The 18175-nt window shown below is 51.8% G+C and overlaps 1 protein-coding gene across 2 annotated transcripts in view; it reads right to left on the bottom strand.

Moving 5' to 3' along the window:
- Positions 1-461: 461 nt before the first annotated feature.
- PNPLA7 (patatin like phospholipase domain containing 7) overlaps positions 462-18175 on the bottom strand; it is a 118679-nt gene continuing 100965 nt past the window's right edge. For both annotated transcript variants that reach the window (XM_017740325.1, XM_017740326.1), the window contains exons 28-35: positions 17631-17700; positions 15586-15702; positions 13564-13712; positions 12115-12267; positions 10001-10108; positions 5944-6028; positions 2258-2361; positions 462-1274 (exon numbers count right to left, since the gene is read on the bottom strand). In XM_017740325.1, the coding sequence (XP_017595814.1) occupies positions 1194-1274; positions 2258-2361; positions 5944-6028; positions 10001-10108; positions 12115-12267; positions 13564-13712; positions 15586-15702; positions 17631-17700 (867 nt within the window). In that variant the 3' untranslated portion in view covers positions 462-1193. The remainder of the gene's footprint in view (positions 1275-2257; positions 2362-5943; positions 6029-10000; positions 10109-12114; positions 12268-13563; positions 13713-15585; positions 15703-17630; positions 17701-18175) is intronic.

The following is an 18175-nucleotide window of genomic DNA, read 5'->3' as shown; positions in this document are numbered from 1 at the left end:
AGTGGTGCCACCAAACATGTTTCTGGCCTTAGGCTGCTGCCTCGAGGGCCAGGAGGGCTGAGGGAAGAAAGCAGCTTTGGGGGTGCCCTCGGTGCTGTGGTTGGATGACAAATCCCTTCAAGGCAACAGCACCTACAGCTGGAGCTGAGCTGGAGGTTACATAAAGCAAGGATCAGCTCGGTTATGCAGCCATTGGCAGTGACAGATGTGGCACAGGCTGAGCAAGCACCAGGGGATGTCTGGACAAGCTCCAACTGCCATCGACAGCTCCAGCCCTGGGGACAGAGCACTGGAGATTCCTTCCCAGTGCCCGACAATACCCGGAGTGACTCCTGCTGGGGTGAGCAGCTGGAAACCCCGTGTGTCCCTTTGCAAGTCTGATACAAGCAGAGGCAAGTTGGGCTCTTAGTTGTTGACAACTTTTCTCTTTGTAGGACCTGATGCAAAGAAACAGCCAGACATTTCAATCCAGCAAAATAACTTTAATTCAACAGGGCAAGTACAGCCAAGTGGTGATTCCAGAGTTGCCCGGCAAGTGTTGGCTCCTTGATCCATCAGTAAATGTCCTGCTGGTGACTCGAGGATCCAGGCTCTGTGGCCACCCTTCCCAGTAATTTCTTAGGTTTAGATTTCAAGTGAAATACATTCAGATTTGCTCCTGTCAGAGCATTGCTCACCAGTACGTGGCTGGAAGTCACTGAGGAGCTAATTACACAGTTACCTGATTCGTATGAAAAGAAAGCAACGCTGCAACCCACAAACCCCTCAAACCCCTCCCTCTCTCCAGTGCTGCTGCTCGGAGCCTTCCCAGCACCTTGGAGGGGGAGATCCTGGCGTTCCTTGGGCCTCTGCGGTAAAAGCAGCGGCTAAAAACACAGCAGCAAAAATCAAGGCAGCTCTGAACTGCACATTTCCCCTCTGCCAGTCTGTGATCAGTAACTGCTGCTCCTGGCACCTGCAGGAAGGAGCAGGGCCCACGGCAGCCCCCCCTCCCTGGAGCTCCAAAGGGACTTGGGCACGGTGCAGGTTGTGCTCGGTGCTGAGTGCCTGGCCCTGGCTGGAGAACGATGAACTCTGGCTTCATTCATCTGGGTGTTGTTTTGGTTTGGTGAAGTATTAAATAAATAAATAGGGCTGCTCTGTCAGTAGGATGGGCTGTGGCTCTCAGCTGGCAGCTCGGCCTCTCCCGAGCTCTACCCCGGCTCTCCCGTGCTGCTCGCCTGGCCCTCCTCACTGGGGACGTTCCTGCGCTTCCTCAGCTGCATGTCCTCATCCTGCAGGAGAAAAGGAAGCACAAACTGATCCTTCAGTGTCCTCTCTGAGCTGGATAAAACCTGTCCTCTTCCCCTTCTTTCCCACCAGCTCAGATAAGCCCAGCAAACAGAACCCACATCACTCCAGCTCCTCTTCAAAACACTGACACCTTCACACGGAGCCTTCCCAATCCATCCTCGTGCTCCCACTGAGGAGCTGTTCATGACTAACACAACAGGCACCTCGTAAACTCTGCTGCAGTCAGAGCAGCAGGGATGTGCCCTGTCTGAGCCGTGCTGCTCAGCCTGGGGGTCACACCACATCTCACATTTACCTCAGGGTGGGCCTCCTGTCCCACAGAATCAAACCTCTGTGTTTGGAAGGGACCTCCGGAAGATAAATCCAGTCATCTGCTCTGAGCAGGGCTGACTCAAGTGCTGGAGCTGATTCTTCAGGGCATGGATTTGCTTTTCAAGTATCCACAAGGGTGGAGTTTGCACCTCTCCCTGCACAGCCCAGGGTGGTGTCAGCTGTGTGTACAGGGCAGTATCTCCCACTGTCCCCAGGCAGGGTTTTCTTTAGCACAAGCTGTGCCTGTCCTCTCTTGGCTTTTTGCTGGGCATCTTCTCCATAACCACCTTCTTCTCCATAACCACCTCCTCCCTACCCACCCCACAGGCAGCTGGCAGATCCTCCCTTCAGCTCCTCTCCTTCAAGCTGGAGGAAATCAGCTCCCTCAGCCTCTCCAGCCCTGATCCACCTCACGAACAAACCCACGGAGCTGCAGGACCAGGATTTAACTGTGCCCAGGTTTTGCCACACATGGCAGGGACTGATCTGAGCAAAGTGAGCACGTGCCATTTAGTGTCTGTACTAACAAAGAGCAAACTCATTTCTGCACAGTCGTCCTCAGCCAGTCCCTCCCAGATGCTTCTTTCCCAACACCTCCACCTCACACTACTCAACAATGACCAGCCACTGCTTGTTCCAGCACGGTTCGTACCGAGTCAGAGTCTTCCTCAACCTGGCTGCTTATGAAATCGAGATAATCATCCTTCTGGTTGTCCAGAACTTCTTCCTCGTACTCAGTCTGGTAGTCTGACTCATCTAAAAGAGAGAAGAGACAAAGCACAGGGTTTAACTGGCAGGCAGAGAGGCAGAGGAAACTGGGAGAGGAGTGATTGCCACTGTCACTGAGCACAGGCACGGGCAGGACAGTGCCAGCAGCTCAGTGAGCTGGGACTGCTCACACACAGATCTCAGCTCCCCAGCACATAAAAGTAAACCATGTCCTCTGTGTGAATTGTTGTCCTGGAGCCCTGCAGAATCCAAGGAACCACAGCACAGCAGCAACTGTTTGGCTCATTCTGGTGGGTGCTGGTTCCCAGCCTGAGGGACACAGACTCTGGTACCGGGGGGATGCTCCCTGGGGAATGCCCTTCACAGCACAGCTGCTGTTTCCCACCCCTCAGCCCAGCCAGACCTGTGGGACACTTCAGAAGCCTCTGAGCTGCCAATCCCAACTGCCCTGGACACAGAGGCCACAGACTCTGGGAACAGGGATCCCAAGCTTAGGGTGAGCTCTGCCTGGCGTGAGCTGATAACTGAGTGTCTCACAATCCCTGCTCCACAGGGGACGGTGACATTCACATTCCTTTCCTCTCTGCAGAGGACAATCACTTGCTTTCTCCAGTAATCCAGAAGATTAACATAATTTAGGGAATCTCAAGAGCTGTGCACAGCAGCAGGACATGCCAGCAAGGCCCCAATCCCAGCCTGTTCCCGTGGAATGAGGACACATCAGTGCAGAGCCAATGCCTCTCCCAGCACCTGGAGATCACCTGCAGGTCTGCAAGACAGGCAGCAGGAGCAGGACCTCACAAGGGCCTGGAGGGACAGGACAAGGGGGAATGGCCTTGAGCTGATGGGAAGCAGAGTTAGGTGGGATATTGGGAAGGAATTGTTCCCTGTGAGGGTGGGCAGGCCCTGGCACAGGGTGCCCAGAGCAGCTGGGGCTGCCCCTGGATCCCTGGCAGTGTCCAAGGCCAGGCTGGACATTGGGGCTGGGAGCAGCCTGGGACAGTGGGAGGTGTCCCTGCCCATGGCAGGGGTGGGATGAGATGGGCTTTAAGGTCCCTTCCACCTCAAACCCTTTTATGACTCCACCTGGTGCCAGGAACGTGCTGGGCTGGGGCCCATCGATGGTCCCAGCTCACCCCCAGTGCACCAGCAGAGCCTGTCCCAGCCCCTCGTGACACCGGGGCACGTGGGCAGCGAGGCAGAGCCCGTGGCAGGCAGCACCTTCCTCTGCTGGCACCCAGAGCTTCAGGATGCAATGTAAGGCGTGAAAGTGACATTTCATCGTTGCCATAAAACCATGTTTGTGTGACACCAGTTCTTCCACCCCTTTCCTGAGTTAATTCCAGTGTGCTCTGGAGCAATACCTGGGTTCCAGCCCACTGGTGAAGAGAAGGGCCCCTGTTTAAACCGGATCCTTGATTAAGTGTTTCTCCCGGGAGCTGTCAGTAGCATCTGCTCCACGCTGAAGACAACAGCACAGTCTGTTCCACAGCCTTGTCTCCTAACACATAACTACAACCAATTGCTAGAATGTTGGGATTAAAGACATTTGGTCTTTTTTATTTTCTTTTATTATTTTTAGTGGGGTTTTGTTGTTGGTTTTTTTTTTTTTTTTACTGTGAATTAGAGAATGATTGTTAGTTTTTACTAAAAACACTAATGATAATGCACCAGAGAACCTGGAAACTCATCTGAACAGCAACAGACAGAAGAGTTTGGAGTTTATACCTCCAATAAAACCAGCTGCCATCAAAACCAAACTCCTTGATTTTCCCAGCACTATTGAGCATTTAACAGGTCTTTCTACAGACACAGAACCAAGAGAGGGGTGACCCTTCTCACATCCTTCACACAGCAGCTCTGGGTGCTGAAGGGGGGAAAGGAGAGCAGGAGGTGGCCCTGCTGTCCCCAAATGTCACCTTCCATCGAGGCTGAGGCTCACAGTGACTGGTCTGGGTTCTACAAAACCTCCCAGAGGCACCAAACAGGACCAAGGCCCCGCTGCTCTGCTCAACTCAGCACCACCCAAAGAGCACAGCCCGAAATGCAGCCAGCCAAGAGGAGAACAAAGGTGACGGTGCAGGTTCACAGCCAGGCCACCAAGCAGCTCCCTGTCCCCTCTCCTACACAGGTCACAAGCCTCAGACCACCTTCACCCCCATAAGCAGACCAATGCCAGGGCTCACCGGCCTTGAGGAGCCACCTGACAGCCACGAGGCCACTGCAGGGAGGTGCTACCCTCCCCCTGAGCTCACCTCACCACAGACCTTCCCCCACAGCTCCAGCTACCTCTTTAGCAAAAGTCTCGTGCACAGAGGAATGTCACTGCTGTCACTGCCACCCGAACATGGGCAGGGTCCCTGCAGCCACACGGAGCCACCCACGGCAGGAACACAAAGGATCCTTCACGAGACGGTGCCCACGTGCACGACTCTGCTGCCATCCCATCCTCCCCCTCCTCCAGACTCTACAGCCAAGGGATTTCAGCATCCCTGAGGAACATGTGGCCCCTGCCCATCCCATCCCATCCCCAGCAGCCCCTGCACTGCCCCTCCTCAGCCCAGAATGTGCCACATCTGCTCCCTGAGCCACGTCCATCTGCCACACTCGCATCCACGGCCTCGCTCTGCAGGAAGCGGGAGCCTAACGGGGGAATAATCAGGAGCTACAGAAAGGAGGAGGATCTGTCCCAGTGCTCTGGTTAAATCTCAGCAAGTCTCAGTGCCTGAGCCTTAAATAACCACATACCATGAACTCTTCACTCTTATTCACAATGGCTGCTTCAACCACGTTTGATTAATATTTTCTTCATAAGGCATATGATTGTAATTAGCATTTCAAATTACCACAGGGACATCTCTACGAACAGTCACAGATGGGAGCACTGCTAACTTTAGCTTTCCCTCTGCAGGAACAAAAATCAGGAGGAGGGGAAGAGACCGTTTAGGAAGAGCTCCAGCCCTGGTGACACACTCGGGGGTTTCGGGCCTGCAAGGCTCTGATCCTTTTGGATCTGGGAGCTCCATGAACAGGGAGCTGCTCCGCAGGGCAGGGCTGCCACAGGGCACAGAGCACCTTTGTGCCACCCTGCAGGAGCTGGTACCTGCTCCTCATCAGTTCACTGCTGCTCCCACAACAAGAGCACACAAAAAGCAGTGGAGCCAGTGAGTCACTCCTGATCCTACTCACGACAGCAGGGAAAACATCCCTGAGGCAGAGCTTTAACTCAGCCTCCTCTCGGCCCAACAGGGCCCAGGAGCCTTCGGGAGGACACAGGACAGCCCGAGGGGATGGAAGCTGAGCTGCCACACGTGTTACTTCCCTCAGATGAGACTTGAGCAGGGATTATTGCCACCTGGGAGCACACCAGTAAGAGGCTGACAGCAGGTGCCTTGCCATGGCGAGGACATCCCGCTGCTGCCTGTCCCAGAGGAGGTGGCAGGAGGGGCACACGGAGGGTCTGTCGGGGGCACAGCCCAGGAGGGGCTCTGAGGGGAGCAGGGGATGGCCTCCCACAGCTGGCAGTGCCCAGTGGGGCCCTCCCTGAGCACGGGGAGGGGAGAGCTGGCAGTCAGAGCAGGAGCTGTCCCTCCTCCCGACCCCACTCACCGTCTGCCACCGGAGCCTTGACGGGCTCGATGCGGGACACGATCTCTGCCAGGTCTGTGAAGGAGGTGGTGGGACAGGTCACGTTCTGAAACACAGGGAGAAGGTGAAGGTGTGTCAGCACATACACACAGCAAATCCTAACAAGTTGAGACCGTACAAAAATGATCTCGAACAGACAAAGCTCCAGACGCACACGTTCTCCACAGCTGCCCCCTCAAAAGCCATTACTCATCAGTGAGAAATCCTCAGAACAGCTCTCCTGAGGCAGGTCTGGTGGCAGAGATGGGATTCCCAGCAGTGGGACATGCTCTTAACGGCTCCTATTCCACCCATGCAACAAGAAGCCCTATGAAAAATTTAGCAAACTACAGAAAAGACCCCAGAGACAAGCACAGGAGGGGCTGGGCCCTGGCATGGACAGAGCTCACTCCACTTGTTTATTCTCCATCAGAGCCCCTTTCTAAGAAGGACTGGCTGGTCCAGGTGCAGCCACCAGGGAGCTCCTGCTTTCCCTTGGGAGAAGGTGTCCAGGTGTCCCATCCCTCAGCTGGAGTGATGCCACAGAGGCTGCAGGGACAGGTGGGCACTGGGGTGACCAGGACCCCCCCGGGGCCCCTGCAAGGCCCGGAGCTGGAGATGCTGCAGCGAGCAAGAGCCTGCAGAGAGACATCTCCCACTGCAATTCCTCCTTCCAATAAACCCTTGCTATTTTCACTGTCTCACCCAAGCAGTGGGCTGAGGGTTCTCTATTTTAAGAAGTTCCTGCTCCAGTCTCTCCTCTAAGAAAACCCAACTCTGGCATTTAGGAACCCTCTCGGGCTTCCTGCAGCCCCACCTCCCTCCTTGGGGCTGGGCACAAGGTCACCAGGTGGCCACCTGAACACCTCTCACCTTTTTTTAAACCCAGTGAGTTTAATGAACGCAGGAACAGCCCCAACCCAGAGGAAAGGGATGGGGAAGAGCTGGCAGAGGGACCTGGGCTGCCAGGAATTGCTGTGACGGTTGTCTTCCCAAACACCCAGACCTGCCCATGTGCTCCCGGCCAAGGCAGCTTCCTAACACGGGGTTTTCTGAACAATCCTTTGCTCTTCTGGCAAGAACACCGACCCTATGAATCACACAGCCCCTGTGGGGTCACAGCAGTAGCCCATTACTGCTGCAGCAAAGTGCTCTCAGTTGACCTTTCATCTGTAGCTGATTTTGATGCAATTTGGAACAGCCACAGCACAGAGCAGATCCAGGACAAGCAACGGGGGCAGAGAAAAGCCTGGAGAGAATGAAAAGGTAGCTGTGTGAAACAGAACAGCAGTAGCTGAGGACACACACTTTGAAATATCAAGAAGTTGGGAAGCTCATTGTGACTGTTAAGGAACTGCTGGACAGGATGAGTCAGCCCAGGCTTGCTTTGAACATCCAACCTGAAGGCTCCCAGCGCAGCACTTGCTGAGAGCTCTTTCCCAGCACAGGGAAGAAAAGCTCCTTGACAGCTCCAGTCTGTGCCACATGACCCCGTGAGGGACACGTGCACCCTCTGGCCACCACACAGACACAGCCATGTGAGGCCATCCCTGGACTCCAAAACCCACGAGGACGAGGTGGCTGCACAGAGCACTCGGGCACACAAGTGCCAGGCTGTCCCTGGGAGCGGGGAGCAGGCAGGGACAGCTTTGGATGGGATCAAAGCCCAGGGCTCTGCATGAACAGCTGAGCAAAATCCTGCAGGGCCCAGCACCAAAGGGTGCCCCAGGAAAACCATCAGCGGCTCCTGAGGTGGGGATGGATGGGAATGAAGTGTGACTGTGCCCTCAGGAGCATCTGTCCCCCAGCTGACCCCCAGGTCAGCCTGTCTGAGGGCACCTGGGGAGGCAGCTGCACCTAAAGCCTCGGCACCAGGACTGGAAAACCACTTGTGGGAAACCAGGCGTCTCCCCACTCTCATTTGGTGCTTTACAAACTGGAGTTTAATGTTTAAGTGCTTCCTCTCACTACTTTTAAGGACAAAATCACCATCCCACCAGATAACACAAAGCAAAGCAGTGTCTCAGATGTACCTGAAACCTACTCTCAAACCTTTCTGATGGTTTTCTTTTTTTCCCCAAGGAGAAAAGTCTTCTCTTTGGCACAATCTTTATGAAATAAATTAGAGGAGAAAGACAGTTACTATTGTAGTCTGCTGGATTATATTTAGCTTTGACTATGAATAACACCTCAGTAGACAAAACTTCCCCCAAGGAGATCCAATTAACGGTGCTGCAGCATTCCATGCTGGGGAAGAGTTAAGGGCTGCTCAAAGTAAAGTTTATGTAAGGTTCCTGTTGTTTGTGTCTTCAGTATTTGCATTTTGGACGCAAGATAAACAGGGACTGAATGATCAAAGCGAAGGAAAAGCATCTAAATGATTAATTATCTGGATTTTAAAATAAAATTGCAATGCTCACGACATGGAAATGAGACGATAAGAAATGGCACTCAGCTCTCAGATGGTGAGCACTCCAGAAATAGATGAAGAACTAAAACATATAAAGCATCAAAACCTTTGCTAATGAAAGGCAAGTTAAAAATATCAGCTGCTCTGCCTGGAAGATAACACAGCTAAAGGACTTAAGTGATTCTAATGGACTAAGGAAAGCAAGAAAAATGCCCCAGTGGGAGCTGCAACAGTTGTTACTTCATAGAAATAAATCTGCAACAGAAGACAGATGCAAAAATCCTGGGGTTTTGGGCTCCAGAATTTTAGGAAGATGAGCAGGTGATCCTGCAGGTCCTTGGGAGCACCAGGGATGCACAGAGCCCGTGGTTCGTGCTCTGTAACCCAGGAGGGTTGGTGAGTCACTCTTCCAACCCCATTCTTTCCATGCTTTGGCACCTCAGCAATCAGCACTTGGTGCCTCGTTATCAACCAAGTGAGTGCAGGGCCAGGCTGTTGTCTGCACTGAGGACGGGATGTATCTGATCTGCAGGGCCCTGAAGTGCCCCAGAACCCAGGGTGGGTGTGATAAATGTCATCATGCTGCTGTGATACCATGATATAAGTGAAGTATTCCCCTCCATTAGTGCATCCCATAAAAAGGGCAGTTTTAAAAGAAGTGTCTGTTACAGCAGTGAAAATGTTTGAGGCTTGTAAAAGGGAGGCTGAAGTAGGACACAACCAATTCTGAGAGACACAATTTTCCCTCCCTTAACTTCTTATAACTTTTAACACAAAACCTGAACCCCAGCCCCTCATATCTGATCAGGAGGTGGCAGAGGTGGATTGAGGACCCATCTTCTGCACTCACACTAAAGCACCTCCTCAACCAGGTGTGTTCCCAGTAAGAAATCCCAGGCTGAGGAGTCTGGGGGCTCCTCAGGCTCCTGGATCACCAGCTGCTTTCCTCCATGGCTGAGTCCCTGTGTGCTCCTTCCAAAGCCACTCTGACTCTGCCAGGCAGTGTGGGCAGATCCATCTGATGATGGGAAGTGTAAGTCCCCCTGGAGCTGAGGGTGACATTCACCTCATCCCAGCAGAGCCATTTCCACCCCTCAGTGACTCACAGCCTCTGCTGACACCGAGGGCTCAGATGTGGAATCATCCACCCCTCATCCCTGGCCCCGTGTCCATCCTGCCATCCATCCTCTCCCTATCTCCAAGCCAAAGTGCTCTGCCACCCACCCCTGGAGAGCTGCAAATCCTCAGTGTCATCTGTCACCTCACTTGACTTCCCTCTGCGAGGCTCACAACGGTTATGATTCATTCTGGCCATCCCTTAAAAAATTACTGCTCATTTCCCTCTCTCTGAAAGATGATGAAAAGAATTACTGGGTAAAACATGAAGCCTTTGTAGCACCTGGGTTTCAAATCAGAGGGATTCAAAGAAGGAGAAGGATAGATCAGAATATATTATAATATATTATCCAAATTCCTCAGAAAGGTGGGAACTGTTTCTTAAAACCAACTGGAACTTCCCTGCCAAGAAATCCAGAGCACTGAGCTGTGACCCAGCCTCGAGGCAGTCACTGTCCCCTGTCCCAGCCCTGAGCAGCTCCTGCAGCACAGAGCATTTCCCTGAGCACTTACATCAGTTTTGGATTTGCAGGTCTCTTGCCTGTCCTTCAGCATCTTGTCAAGGACTCCACTCCTGCACCACACATTAAATACAGTTTTCCCATGCTGGTATCCCACTTCCTGGAAAAAAAAAAAATCAGGAGGAAAAGAAGTAATTAAGAACTGCTAATAGCATGGAAACGACTGGAAAAAACAGATCCATTGCTCAAAGTTTTACTCTTTTTCTCAGAACACAGTAGGAATGATGTTGAACAACCAAATGGGAGGGACAGAGCAACAGGTTTTGAGAGCCCTGGATCCCCTCTCCAGCCCTGGTGTTGGTATCTCCTCTGGTTTTTGGATGAGGGTTCAGAGCACCTTAGACACTGGGGCTGGAATTCACCTCTCACAATCTATCCCAGTGCAGGGTGGGGGTGATTAAGGGGAGAAAAAGGAGCTGACAGCTCTGGCTGGGTCAGACTGACCCAAATAACCACGAGAAGCTGAGCTTCAGGAACTGACACAGAACCCCCACTGCTCTGGGACTGTACCCCAAAGGGGTTTCACAAGAAAAGATTTCAGCTCCTTGGAAAATGCTGGTGCCCATTTCTATTTCCTGTGAAATCCAGGCATGCAGCTGAAATGAAACCCCCCACTACTTCCCAGCCCCTAAGGATAAAGGAATGCCTGGATTGTCCTCCCCTCTGAGGCCAGCACAGTTCAAAGCTTCACTGTGGGCAGAAGTTATCGAGCTGTGCCGCAGGGAGCGAGGATCCAGGAGGTGCTGCCCCTCCATCCCTGCAGGGTCTCGTGCCAAGAACCTGCTCACAGACAGTGACACGTTTGAGGAACTGCCCTTCTCTCAGGTTTCATCGCACTGACAAGATTTGCCTGGTGCCTTTACATCTCTTTAACAGCAGCACATTAGAACAGAGCGGGGATGTGACAGCCCACGATCTGTTCCTGTGATGAACTACCACACCTGTCTGTCAAGGTTTTCAAATCAGCCAGGGCTCTCCAGCTGGCAAAGAACAAAGAACTGTTTATCAGCAAAGCCCTGGATCCACTGGCAGACAGCAGTGTTTGCCCAGGAGCCAAGAGGCACCAAATATCCTAGAGAAAATATTTAGACCGGGGAAATCAGCTGGTGGTTTGGAATAGTTCTGGGTGTCCTAAGGAGTCTGTCAGTGAGAATCTGCAGGGCTAAGCTGTGTTCCTGGAGTTGGTCAGTGTTTGTTAAGCCAGGACCAGAGAGATCAGGCTGCAGCCTAAGGAGCATCACAGCTTCTCACTGAACTGTAATGGAGATTGACTTAAAGGAGTGGTGGTTTCCCAGCCTGGGAGAGGAGCAAAGCTCCGCAGGAACACCTGGACATGGAAGATGCCTGCACAGCTAAAACAGGCAAAGAATGGACAGAGACAGTAAAATCACTTTCTTGACAGGAGACACCGAGCCAGAATCGCTTTGCTGCCCTGCCTGGGCAGGGACATTTCTGCTGTGAACACTGGGTTATGTCACCAGAACAACCCCCTGAAGCCAGCTCTGCCCATGCTGGCACAAACACAACCCAATGCCAGTGATGTGTGACCCAGCAGCACCACTTTTCCAACGTCCTTCCACCGACACTGGTGCCATTTCCTGACCCTCTGAGGGGTGCAGAAGAATTGTGGATGATGTTTTATTCATAGAAATGTTAAAACATTAACAGAACCAGGAATTTTCATGTTTCCCTCCATTTCCAGAGTTCAAGGCCCCCCTGACAGACTTCTGCAAATCATTCATGCTATAACAAGGAGAGGAGAGCGAGGACAAAGCCCAGCCCACACCAATGCCAAGCCCCAACTGCCCAGAGCAGCTCAGACACCCACGAGCTCTCACCAAGCAGCTGAGCAGGAACTGCCACGAAACAGAGCGAGGCAACCGATCCCTTCCCAGGTCATTATATAATCGAGATTACTAACTCAATTCCCGCTGCTAATCCAATCTCCCGGCCGGGATATCATTCCACACCATTACTGAGTGTCAATTATTCACTCTGTGCCAGCTGACTCCTCTCACTGTCCACTGGCTCCAGCACTAATTAGCACCAGCAGAGCTGTGAGGAGCAGCCATGGGGGGGCCCTGGGCTGCCCAGGGAGGCACTTACACAGATCTCATCGAACTTGCCGAAGTCCAGGGTGCCGTAGCGGTCGATGGGGGGCCGGATGTACTCGCAGTAGTCGCTGTTCTTCACCATCTCCAGCTGCCGCACGCAGCACACGTAGGCCAGGCGCGTCTGGATCTCGGCCATGTTCAGCACCTGCCCGGCACACGAGGCACAAATTCAGCTTCTCCAAGTGCATTTCAGAACGTGCTCTGCGTGTTCCGGGTGGGGGAGAAGCGGCACACGGGCACCCGGTGATGCCCTCACACAGCAGCACCTCCAGCTGTGCCCCAGGGTGGAGTCTCCGTGATCAGCAGCACAAAGGGATTGCCTTCCAACAGTTCAAGCTTGAACCAAGATTTTCATGCCAGGATATAGTGAAATATCTACAAAACTTAAAGATCTGTGCTGAGGTGAGGGGTGCAGTGACCTTTCAAGGGAGAAAGCAGTGATGCCCCATCCCTGCAAGTGTTCGAGGCCCGGTTGGACAGGGCCTGGAGCCTTGGTGTGGAACTGAGTGAGCTCTAAGGTCCCTTCCAACCCAAGCCAGTCTGTAATTCCATGATTCTCTGATCTGTCCAGTGCCAGGGCAAAGATTTTGCAGAATGGCTGAGGTGGACAGGGACTCCTTGGGATTGTCCAGTCCATCCCTCCTGCCCAGGCAGGGTCAGCTGGGGCAGCTTGTCTAAGACCAACCACATCCAGCTGAGTTTTGACCATCTCCACAGATGGAAACTCTACCAGCCCTCTGTTTGGCCAGTGTTTCACCACTACCAGCACAAAAAAAAGTGGTGTTCAGAAGGGATCTTGTGCTCCCATGGGTGCCTACTGCCATTTGGGCAGTTGGAATATTTCACTGGGTACTACCGAGACCAATTCCAACTGGGGAATGCAATTGGGAGGACAGAATTAAAATCAATATTCACTTGGGGGACAGCTGCACAGCCAGGTAATTTAGGAAATGCAGAATAAGGAACAGAGTTGGCCTGACCACATGCAACAGAAGGAAAATAATAATAATAATAACAATAATAATAATAATAATAATTTTTAAAAAATCATACTCTGCAGGCCCATGTTTATCAGTTGTGCTTAATTACTGCCAAGTGCTAAAATCTCCCTAAGTCAGCTGTTCAGAGACATACAGGATAGAAAGTCAACTGGACAGATTTACTACTTTTATTGGTAAAATTAATAAATTCTGACTTTATCAGAACATATACAGCTCCAAAAGGTTTCTTTGCTCTAAGAATTCTGCCAGCCCCCTCCCAATCACTGCCTTCCCCGTGGTGTGAGGGCACTGCCCAGTTCTCTGCACAAGAACTCAAATCCAGTGAAACAACGAAACTGTCACAGACCTGCTCCCTGGACACTAGAGGGAAGCTTCCCATTTCTCCCACTATTCCCACTGCTCTGGAAAACCAGCTGCCATTCCAGTCTAGCCCCCAGTACCTTGACTTTCTCAGCCAGGGGGTTCCACCTCTTCCAGAGCAGCCACCAGCCGGACAGGCAGTCGCCGTAGTTGGTGAGGTCGGTCTCGTCCCGGCTGCCCACGTCGATGGCGATCACCACCTTGGCCCCCATGGACCTGGCCACGTCAGCTGGGGACAGGAGGTGTCAGAGCCCCTCTGCCCTCCCTGCTGCTGCTCCCAGGGGCACACAGGTGCAGGTACAGATCTACATGGCTCAGGTGCATGACCTGAGGTCGCACCTACCATGAGTGAGCAGCCTGACAGAAGTGACCATCAGTGCCCATCGCTGTAGGATTCAAAAGCCAGGTGGATGTGGCACTTGGGGACACAGGTTAGTGCTGGGGGAATGGTTGGATTCAATAATCTTAGAGGGAACTTCAGCCTAAACAATTCTGTGATTCCATTATGAACATGTGCAGCAGCTCTGCCCAGACCATCCCCGCTCAGGGAGGCTCCATGTGGAGGGAGGGATCCCAAATCAAGCCCTGTGTGACCCCAGGATGAGTCCCCACTGCTGAACTGCTGGGGGACATCACTGACAGGGGATGTTTTGCCCCAGCTCAGTGGGATGACCTGAGGCAGCAGGGGACAGGGGGTGGGACACAGCACCAGAGCAGTGACACCGCGTTGGGAATAACGGGATAGAGCACATCAAACCCACATTAATCCTAAAAAAAGACCTGGGGGACCTGCAGAGAGAACAAGTGGCAGTGCCTTAGAGAGGGGAGGCAGCAGTGCCAGCCCTGCAGGGCCACGGGAGGAGCAGCACAGAGCCCTGCCAGCGAGGAGAGGCTGGATGTCAGCCTGAGAACAGCTCCGGGATCCAAGAGAAAGATTCACATTTGAAAGTGGGAGAGAAATGAGGCAACACTTCCTACTTCAAGGTCAGTAAAAGGACGAGCTGCAGTCTTTGGATATGGGTGAGGATTTAGGGAAGCGCCAAGGGAGGGAAGAGAAGGACATGAACCTCACAGAATGAATTTATATTTCTTTCACACCCCCAGAGTCCAAGATAGTTGCAGTTTCCAGAATAGTTTTGCGTAGGAAAACCACAGCTCTGAAGAGCCAATTTAGAGGCTTAATTTAGACACTTCTTTAAATCAGATCTGTTCTGTACCTTGGATTTACACTCCTGGGCTCCTTCAGTCTATTGTGTGTTTCCCACCCAGAGTCACCCGCGTCTGCTCTTTGCCCTCCCCAGCTGTGGAGCTTTGGTTTGCAATTCACACCTCTGCTTACAGACACAGGGAGTGCCAGATGCTGATCTGGGGCATCTATTTTGTGCCATTTCCATTTCTGGGTTTTAGGTAAATACAGCCCTGATGGAAAAATAAAGTCAGGGTGTGACAGGACGATGTAAATCACTCGGGTTGCTTGGGTGGGGACTCTCTACCTGAGGTTCCTCCCTGTGCACAGTCACAAAGTGCAGTGAGCCCACGGGGCTCTGCTGCCTTGGCCACCCCCTGAGCCACCCACCCTCCTGACTGCCGTGAAACCTGACACAGAACACATCCCAAACACTGCCAGCCCACACCCTTGGGCCCTGCTGGGTTCAGACCCCATCCCACACCCCTCCTTCGATGGCCCCGTGATTCCCCCACTGCCACGTGCTCCAGGTGACACCAGCCTGAGCAGCAAATGCTGTTGCTCTCTCAGAATTATTTCTTAATTAACAGATTGAAGAGAAACTCCAAGGTAGGCTGTATGTCTGTGGTTTGATTCCTACTCTCTCCCTTCAGCAAGCACTAAAATAATTCAGAATTGGCTGGGAGTTGTGTGTTCAGAATTATCAGGAAATACTAAATTAAAAAATACTGTTAATAAAGCCAAGATAAAGGAAACACCCAGGAAACTGAGAGCAAGGACTCCACGTAAGCAGCATGAGGTTAAAGGTGTCTGTGAGATTTCTCTGTGTTTGAGGGAAAAAGCAAGAGGCCCAAGACTTGCAGGCTGTTTGATGGGCAGTTCTGGGAATTTCTTCCCCCAAGAGCTGTGCTCCTACCTGGCAGGTTGTTGATGTAGCCTCCATCCATGAGGAGATGGCCATCCTTGGGGTCACAGAGGGGAGGCATGTACCCCGACAGGGACATGCTGGCACGGACGTACCTCCACAGGGAGCCTGCAGGGAGGGCAGCAGCATTAATTACCCAGCATTAATTACTGCCACGCAGGGGGGAGGCTGGTGCACTCATTAAAATAATCAAGAGATAGAGGCTTTCCTCAGAACACTGTGAGGAAATTATTAAAGCAGTTTATTATTTTATATAGCCTAATCCTGGCTAGGACAAAGCAAAGACTATGCAGACATCAGGCAAAAGCCCCAGAATCCATGGTTTTAAGCCCATCCCTCATATTTACTGCCTTCTGTGAGATCTCAGCATGTTCCTGACTGCAGGCAGCACCAGGGCTTTGTGGAGCTGGGGCTGAGGAGGGAAGGCAAAGGTTTCTCCTGAGGACAGAGGGATGGACAGAAGAAGTGCAGCTGAAGCCACTGTGTTCTACAGAGATCCACAAACCTCTGGCTTTTAGCAGGACCTGAACCTGAAAAATACAAGCTGTAGAACCCCCAAAATTCTATTTTCCCTCCTCTGCAACAAGCAAATGTTTTCACTTGTGAAACCACTGCAAATGCCTGGTGGGGACCATTATCTTCTCTTGGGCCATTTCTGTTGGTCCTATAAGGAGCAGCTATAATCCTTTAAGCTGTTACAAACAAAGTTTAGTCAAGTAGAAATCGATTGGACGTGTTTCCTGTAAAACATTCTGCTTTAAGGCTCTTACACGCTGATTTTTCTCTTAACATTTGCATCAGCCAAATTGGGAAGACACTGCATTTCCACAGGCCAAGAGGCTTGTCTGAGAAGTGAATCTTTAAAATACCAGGAACAAGTGAGCCTTGCAGTGTTAACTCACTGCTCAGTAATTAACTGCTTGGTGCTTCCAACAGCAACTCTTCCCAGCAAATTCCCTGGGAATTGATTTTTTTTTTCTTTTCTTTTTCAAACAGGTAACAGCTCTGTCTCTAATTACAACCTCAGCACTCCTGCTGCTAGCACAGGTTAATACCGGCACATTTGGGGGTTAATAGTCATAGTTTTAGTGGAACTTCCACCCAAGGAAACTGCTGATGTGTGTTACACCTCACAGACCAAACCAAGATGGGAAATGGCAGCAGCTGGGAACTTAATTTATCTCCATCCCGTGGAGACAACCGTAACCACTCTCCAGCCGATTCCTATCCCTCCATTAAACTTCCACAGGGACAAGCAGCTGGATGGAGTGAGTTTCCTGACCTCAACTGGCTTAACCTGCTGTGGAATGGGAATCCAAAACCTCTGAGAAGGGTTAATTCTTTTTCTGCTTGTTTTAGCTGCCCTGACCAAAGCCCAGAGTCCTTCAGCAGCTCCATAACCCCCCCAGGAATGGACAGAGTGACCTGTGCCAGCTCCAAGGACAAACATCAGAGATGTGGCAGCAAAGGCTGCAGCTCCCCCCAGGAATATCTGGGGCACCTGGAGGCCTCCCCTGCAGCCTGAGTCACTGCCCTGTTACCCCAGACAGACAAAAGGCAAAGGCAGGGACACATCCCAGGCACCTCAGATCCTCCTCCGCTCTTCACTCAGTGAGAAACACAAAGGACTGGCCACAAATGAGAGCCTAACCCAGTCCCTGCTTCAGGCAGAGTCTGCTCTGGGGGAAGACAGCTGCATTTAGGGGAATTTGAATCTTCAAAGGTTTTGTTTGCTTTAAGTCTGATTTATGGCTAAAACACCTGCACTTCACTTTAAGGATGCTTCAAGGACACAGAAGGTGCCAATGGACCTATTTTCTCCTCAAACAGGGAATGCAGCATCTCATTTAATTCCTTCCCAGCAGCCCTGTAGTTTGTGTCCTGTGTACAACCACAGTTTGGTGCTCACGAGCAACAGAGAAGGGAGAAACAAAAGGAAAGACAAATTTAAAGGTGAGACAAATTCCAGGAATAAGGGGTGACCCTGAAGTCCCACAGGATGATTTAAGGCCTGGAGAGGCCACGTGCACACTCACCATCCCTGTGCACCCTCATGGCTGAGGCAGTGATGTCGGTGGTGATGGTGAAGTAAGGAATCCACAGATCCTGCAACAGAGGAGTCCCAATTTCACTAAATCTGTGACCTTGCACTTAACCACATCCTCTGCCTGACACACACCAGAGCAACAACCTCCAGACCTTACCAGACAGAGCTACACACGCCTGCATGGATGGAGAGAAAACCCTCAGCCCGGTGTTTAAATCCATAAATTTGTCTCTCATACAAATAATTCACTCAGAACCAAGGCAGACAAAAATCCTCATTTCCTTTTTGCAATAGCAAGAAGCCCTTGTCCCAGAAGAGCGTGCAGAGGCAGCACAGAGAGCTCCTCACACAAATCAGAGCCACCCTCTGGGGGTGGCTTTATTTTAATTTCAGGTGAAGGATGGGGGTCTGATGGTCACTCCCATCCCAAGGGATTCCGAGGCCGTTTAGTGCTGGAGGACATGAAGAACATGATCCATGGCCTCCTGACTGAACAATGTTCAATTTGTACCTCGTGGTGATGGAGCCAGGGCT

Source organism: Corvus brachyrhynchos, unplaced genomic scaffold (genome assembly GCF_000691975.1).
Source record: "Corvus brachyrhynchos isolate BGI_N302 unplaced genomic scaffold, ASM69197v1 scaffold305, whole genome shotgun sequence".
In the NCBI taxonomy this organism is placed as follows: domain Eukaryota; kingdom Metazoa; phylum Chordata; class Aves; order Passeriformes; family Corvidae; genus Corvus; species Corvus brachyrhynchos.
This window is presented reverse-complemented; position numbering and strand designations above follow the sequence as displayed.